Here is a 7556-nt window from a genome sequence, read left to right on the forward strand (position 1 = left end):
GTGCTTTAAGGACTTGTGAACTGGAACCTCATCAACCAATCTTCTCATTGTACTAGAAATGTGGAAATGTTACAGATTACATAGTCTTTATAATTTAGTGTTAGTTTTGCATATAAAATTAGAGAAAGATAGGCTTCCATTATTACTTAGCTGTCTTCTTTATCTCCCTGTCCCCCTCCCAACACTCTGTATCCTGAATGAACTCCTTTGTCCAAGCTTAGTTTCTGGAGTCAGTTGGGCCATCCTCTTTGTTTTCTAGATAAGTTCCATTCATGAGTAGTGGGTGTTCTTCCTTTTTTTTCCTGGAGACCTTATGGAAACTTGAGCATCCCCTACCTGCTTCTGGCTATGTATAATTCTTCACTGGTTTGAGTTCCCTAGGTGGTTGAGGGACTAGAACTTTGTGGATATCCTAAAGGGATGACCTTGCCCCCTCAGTGTTACTATTTCTTTCCAAGTTTGAAGGGAGGAGTTTTTGGAGCTGTGTCCAAGAGAGTAGTGTTGGGATTGGTGGAATGTTGGAAGCCTTATTTCCCTCTTGGCCCTATACATTCATTCCCGCATGTCCTAGGTAGCAAATTTGTACTAGGGATGGGGCTGCCTCAGTTTTCTTGTTCTTCCTTTTCCCAACCAAGTGACTTAGCAGTGACCTTGATAAGTTCAGGAAAAGTCCATGCAACCTAGTGAGTTTCAAAAAGTCCTGAAGTCCTGAGAGACCAGTGAGGCTGTGAGTTCAATGTCCACTTGGGTGGTTGATTGTGGTCATAATAACAATAGCTGGAGTGATCCAATGCCAAGGGAAGAACCAGCATCAGAGAGAGAGGCCACCAGAAAAGAAGAACATTCTTGGATCACACTTTGCATTTGATTCAGCTTTGCTCAGTGGAAGTAAAATGTGAAAATCTAATTAGCAGAATTGTCAGACTGCATTTTGTCTTGATGAAGCTTGCTACCTGACTCCCATATATTGTAATGTACTTAAAAATGGAATTTCTGAGTCCTGCTTAAAATATTCTGTCAATGAACACAGTGATTCTCTTTATCCTTGCTTCTGGGAATAAGATGCTCTCTCTTTTATTTAGTTCACATGATGCATTGGACATATCTTTTATCTCCCCCCTTTTGGGAAATCCTGGAGTAGAGCCAAGAATAGACTTGCGGATGTGATGAACCAAATGAAACTGAGAAATGGGTAACCTGCTTCTCCTATTGAGAAGTCAGGGTTTCTCCAGAGCTAAACCCTGGGCAAACCATGACATTAGGTAAAGGGGAGGAAAAGAGGAAAGGAGCATTTGTACAGCACCTACTCTATGCCAGGCACTATGCTGATCACTTTTACAAATATAATCTCATTTCATCCTCACAACAACTCTGCAAAGCAGGTGATATTTGAATCCCAATTTTTACAATTAAGGAAACTGAGGCAAACAGAGGTTAAATGACTTGCTCAGTGTCACACAGCTAGCAAACGTCTAAAGCTAGATTTGAATTCAGATCTACCTGACTGCAAACCCAGCACTCCGTTGTGCTACAAGCTGCCTCTTAAGGACAGACATTGACACAGGTCATCAGCTCCTGTTTCCTCAGAGAAGCAAAGCAATGCCTAGCTAATCATTATGCTAGACAGGCTTTAAGGTTTCTTAACTTTTCTGTACCTCATTTCCTAGCCCTTAGTTCCAAGTGTGAGCGCCCAAGCTTGAGAAGGTGTTTTCCATTCTGGTCCCCAAGGTTCATAAAATCAGAGATGTTTGGAGTTTGAAGATATCTCAGTGGCTGCCCATGACCCCACTAAAATATACCTGACAAGTGATCTCCAGCCTGCATTTTAAGACCTTCCATTATTTAGAAGGCATGACCTCCTAAGGTAGTCCATTCATTTTGAGGTACCTTTAGTTTTTAGGAAAGTTTTCTTTACATCAAACCAAAATCTGTCGCTTTTCAGTTTCTGAGCATTGCTCATAATTCTGCCCTTTCCATACAACTAAAAAAACGAAACAAAACAAACTAAATTCCTCTTCAAATATTTAAGAATTGCTATTCATCTGTTTTCTTTTTTCCAGGTTAAAGAAACCCAGTTTCTTGAGCCAGTTCCCAAAGTGAATGGTTTCCTGTCTCTTAACCATCCTGATGGCCCTTCTCTTTTCAGCATTCTTCCTAAGATGTTGCATCTGAAACTGAATATGATACTTAAACATGCTCTGACTAGGGCAGAGAATAATGGAACTTGAAATCTCCCTGGTTCTGGACACCATATTTCTCTTGATGCACCTTAAGTTCACACTAGCTCTTTTGACCGCCACATCATCTACTGACTCATGTTGAGTTTGCATCCACTAACACTGCACCCACCTTGCCTTTTTCATACAAATTGTTCTCTGGCCATTCCTCTTCTGGGCTTCAGGCCATCTTTAATTAATATATTATTACTTCCTTCATCCCCCTGGAAGTTTGGTGGCTCTGACACCTATAATATTTCAAGTACTTTTCACACATTTATCTCTATTCTCATTTTGCTGAAGTAAATTTACTAGCTGGTTGTTATGGCTGGTTCTGTTCTTGGCTTCAATCCTTCAGGGCCCGACTGAAGGGATGCCTGGCTTCTCCATGTCATTCTGTGTAAAGGTCTCTGGCAGTCTCTGATTGTCTTCCTGTTAGAAGCTTGCCCTCCTTTCCAGGTCACCCCCTTTCCATGCCTCTTCTTTTTTTGATGGTAATTATGTAGGTTTTTTTCTTATTAATTATTTTACTTTTAGTTTTCAACATTCACGGCCACAAGATTTTAAGTTCCAAATTCTCTCCCTTTCTCACCTCTTCCCCCACCCCAAGACTGCATGCATTCTGAATAACTCTTCCCCTAATCTGCCCTCCCTTCTATCACTTCCCCCCTTCTCTTATCCCCTTCCAATTCTTTTTCCTGTAGGCATGCCTCTTCTTTCTGGGTCAACTTGGATTTCTAGTTCATTTTCAAAACTGAGATTATTAACAGGTTTACCATTTATGTTCTCTTCCCTGTTTGTTCACCACTAGGTAAAGGCCACTACTGGAGGAGTGGTCATCTTTGAAAAAGAATATTTTGTACATATAGTCACAAAAACGTAATTCTTCTTTCTCTTACTCTTACCTATAATGACAGGGTATCACATACAAAATTTGAGGATGGGACTAAGTGGCCTCTGAAGACCCTTCCAGCTCTTGATCTATGATACAATAGATCCTATACAATAGATACAATACTATTTCCTTGATAGGAGCTGAGAGAAATCATTTGCACTGATCAGGCAGGGAATGCAAATCACTTGCAGTTGAAAAGAGCAAAGGTAAATAAAACTGGTGATTTGCATCCACACAGAGCTGCATAGACCCTTCCTCCCCAACCTCACAGGGTTCTCAAATTATACTGTGGCTTGGAGAGAAAGGCTGGAGCATTCTCCTTGTACATCTCATCAAGCAAAGTGGGAGCTCCATGTGTCAGAGGCCAGTAGAGACCTAAGCAAGAGCTGTCATTGTAGGAGTGACTGAAATGTTGGGACCGTTCACGATCTTTGCCATGTTTCTCTATGTCCTGTTGTGCTCCCTGGGCATCATGGCTAATGGCTTCATTGTTGTGGTACTGGGAAGGGAATGGGTTCGATGCCACCGGCTGTCTCCCTGTGACATGATCTTGATCAGTTTGGGTGCCTCCCGCTTCTGCATGCTGTGGGTTGGAATGATACACGACTTTTACTATTTTCTTCATCACCTACAATATTCCAAGGAGCCTGCCCGCCAGTACTTTAGAATTTATTGGGATTTTCTGAATTCGACCACATTCTGGTTTTCTGCTTGGCTTAGCGTCCTCTTCTGTGTGAAGATTGCAAACTTCACTCACCCCATTTTCCTTTGGCTGAAGTGGAGAGTCAAGGAACTGGTACCCTGGTTCCTACTAGTCTCTCTGCTAATCTCTTTCATTGTCACCATGCTGTATTTTGTGGGGAACAATGCTTTGTACCAGGCATTCTTCCAGGGGACATTCTCTGGGAACATAACCTATCATAGTTTCACTAAGAATCTAGAAATCCACTATTTTTTCCCTTTGAAACTCATTACTTTGTCTATCCCCTGTTCTATCTTTCTAGTCTCAATAGTTCTTCTGATTACCTCTTTGCAGAGACACTCCTCTAAAATGCAACATGGTGCCCACAGTACTCAGGATTTTAGTACTGAGGTTCACACCAGGGCTCTGAAGTCTCTGGTCTCCTTCCTAGTCCTTTATGCCGTTTCTTTTCTTTCTTTGATCATTGATGTTACTCTCTTGTCTGGACTTGAGGGTCCCTGGTACTGGCCATGGCAAATTTTGATTTACCTGTCCACATCGGTTCATCCCTTCGTCCTGATCCTTGGCAACTCCCACCTAGGAGGGGCACTCAGGAAGCTTCTTCTTCTGCCTAAAACCTTCTGGAATGACAAGAGGATGTCATCTCCTATCTAAGACATGCACCTCTCTCTCCTGTACCAAAGGAAAGACTCTACTGAGAAGTAGGGCACAGCATATCCTTTGACCTCAAAGTTTTCATCCTATTGAAGTCTGGATAGAAATTAAACATTTTCCTCATTCATTATTCCTGTACTCAGATATTCAAATGAATCTGTGATCTCATGGATTTAGGAGTGTCTGACTTCCAGTGAGGCCTTATTGATGCCTATCTATACCTGCCCATCCTGTTTCCTTCTTGTCCTCCCTTGAGTTCACCATAAAGAGTCTGCAGCCTGCACACTGGAGGCCTTCTTTTCTCCTGACATTTGGACATTGGAATACTCTGGTTATCCTTTTTGTGGAATATATGGATGTTGCTTCTGCCTATCACTCAATCAGAGATTGGAGTCAGTTTAAAACTGGAAAGGAATGTGAGAAACAGTTTTTTTTTAAATTATTATTTCCACAAAAGTCTAGTGGAAAGGAATACAGTCTGAGGGCTAGGTGGAAGTTAAACAAAGGGAGTTATATTAGAATAAGAAAACACTCTTGGTGGTGAATAGAATAACAGCTGGAAAACCAGTTCTGAGGTTAGGTATTGATTAACATCAAAAGGGGTGTTCCCAGGAAAGGATCAGGGTCCCTGAATTGTGGGGAGTGGGAGATGTAATTAGGGGTGGAGACTCACATGGGGAAATCAGATGCTTCAGATAGTCTGTAACCTCTATAGTACCCAGCGAATGGGGAAACGGGAAGGAAATTCAAATGGGGAATAGGGAATAAAAAGGTGTGCATTTGTCGATACACATGCTTTCATATATGTGGGACACCTGGCCATCTCAGGTCATTAATAAAGCTTCTTCCTGATTCAACAATGGCTTCATGGAATTCGTGACATTGATCTAGATAACACTCTTGTCATCTTTCACCTTTGTCACTGTCCTATTCTTCTAAGAAAAGAAAAAATCATGAAGCTTTCAAAGAACATTTTTTTTTCTTTTTGAAATAACCACAGTGACTTTCTTCAAAGACCCTCAGGAAAGGTCACCTCTGGGTTGTCATTCCAAAAACCAAATGTTTAAGACTGTTGCAGATGCTTTATCTATCACATTATCCATGTGATGAAACCACTGTATTTTTCTATTATTAAAAAGGAAAACCTAAAGTTTCTGTTTAAATGTTATTTTAAAGCCTTTGAAAAATCAATGTGAGGAAATCTTGGTTAGAGCATTTTATTATAGTAGGCAGGCTATAAGAAGCTCGGGTTGCTAAAGGCAATGTAAGATATTAGAAGAGGCCATTGTAAGTAAATTTCATGGAACAGTTTTTTACTCAGAGGGAGGAAGTCTATAGAATCTTCTTTGATTTAGAGCTGAAGGAAACTTAGAAGCCATTTACGTGGGAGGACAATGAAACCTAGAGAAATGAAATCACTCCAAAGTCACACAGGTAACTTGAATTCAGGTCTTTGAGTCCAAATCAAGGGACCAGTGGTTCCAACTTCTTTGTTTTTTGACCTTCTTTCAACTACAACAACAACAAATGTATTATGAATCTCCAAGGTAATTTAATATTATTACTACTTATAATATCTAAAATGATAACTTTTGTCCTCAAAACTAAAAATTAAAATTTAGATTACATAATTTAAAAATATACAATTGACCACTAAATGTAAAATTATTAAACTGTGATTATAAAACAGTTAAAATATTTTATGTTGTATATTCTCTAAAAATTAAAAGAAGTAATTCAGTAAGACTTCATATGCCAACTATGATCTGCCAGACTTGGATTGAATTTCTTTGTATTTTTGTTGAATAAAAACATTTCAAATGAAGTGACAACTTTGAAATTATTCAATGTAATGTAATAATCATATATAAACTTGATTTGGATTTTCTTTATTTGAACAAAGATTTGTAATATTTGGCTCAATAGCAGACAAACACAATTTTAAGTCTGGTTTTGCATTTATTTCTGTATTTTGAATTGTAACAAGAATAAAGTGAAAATGTTTGCTCACACAAATATGTGGTAGAAAATTGTAAGATAATTTTATACGCTCTGTTGCAAAGTGATGAAAATTTATTTTTAATTTTAGCCAAAAGTTTATGACAATCAGTTCTGAATATCTGTAGTCTAAAACCCATTGTCATGTCAATACAATTTTCTTTTTCATCCATTATCAATTCATTAGCCAGAGACAAAAAAAAAATATTAAATAGGTTGCAAATCCAACTTAACTTTTTGGAAATTTTAGGAAAATTTTTTTATTGAAAGTCATTTTTTAAAAAAATTCTAGTAATGACTGATATCTTTTTTGATAGGCTGATGCAAAGGCAGTTCATTTTCTTATAAGGAATTATGGGAGAGTGATCTGGGAAGATAGCAGAATAGGTCAGAAACTTTTATCTCTCTAAATTTCCTCTATAGAAAAAGACAGAATATTGCCTTAGAGGGAATGTAGAGCAGTAGAAATGAACAAAATAAGGGTAAAGCAGTTCTCCTGAGATAACAGAGAAGATTAAAGGAAAGACCAGACCTCCAGGGCAGAAGGTGGGCCTGAGCTAAGTGTCAACACCTCCAGGTCAACTCTGCAGAATCAACAAGCAATAAACCCTCGGGTTGGCTGGGGTTGAGAGGCAGACTCAGCATTAGAAACTCTTATCACAGACTGTGTGGGGGTCTGATGACTGCATAGGAGAGGGATGAAGGACCTTCCTTTATCATGGAATGCCAAGCACAGTTCTGCTGACTGGACACTCTTGGGCTGAGGCTCTGGGGAGAAGGAGCTAGCAGAAGTCAGGTGAATGTCACAGCTGAGAAACAGCGACTGTGCAGGCTGTGAGCACTAGCAGGAGAGCAGAGTCCCTAGTTTCAGTTCCAGGACTGAGAGGACAGGTGTAGTTTGCAGCCAACTGAGGGACTGCAGGAACAGGTTATAAAAGGCTTTGAATGCCAAACAGAGGATTATATTTGATCCTGGGGGTGATAGCCACTAAAGTTTATTGAGGTGTGTGTGTGTGTGTGTGTGTGTGTGTGTGTGTGTGTGTGAGAGAGAGAGAGAGAGAGAGAGAGAGAGAGAGAGAGAGAGAGAGAG

The 7556-nt window shown here is 39.7% G+C and overlaps 1 protein-coding gene and 1 pseudogene across 1 annotated transcript; one reads left to right on the plus strand and one right to left on the minus strand.

Moving 5' to 3' along the window:
• The first annotated feature begins 3520 nt into the window (after positions 1-3520).
• On the plus strand, positions 3521-4468 carry LOC114027302 (taste receptor type 2 member 41-like). Its single transcript, XM_027841289.1, has one exon. The coding sequence runs from the start codon at positions 3521-3523 to the stop codon at positions 4466-4468; it is 948 nt and encodes a 315-aa protein (XP_027697090.1).
• A 2801-nt stretch (positions 4469-7269) lies between these two features.
• The window catches only part of LOC114027303, a 5735-nt pseudogene continuing 5448 nt past the window's right edge, over positions 7270-7556 (minus strand).

Source organism: Vombatus ursinus, unplaced genomic scaffold (assembly GCF_900497805.2).
Source record: "Vombatus ursinus unplaced genomic scaffold, bare-nosed wombat genome assembly UNPS02014858.1, whole genome shotgun sequence".
NCBI lineage: Eukaryota > Metazoa > Chordata > Mammalia > Diprotodontia > Vombatidae > Vombatus > Vombatus ursinus.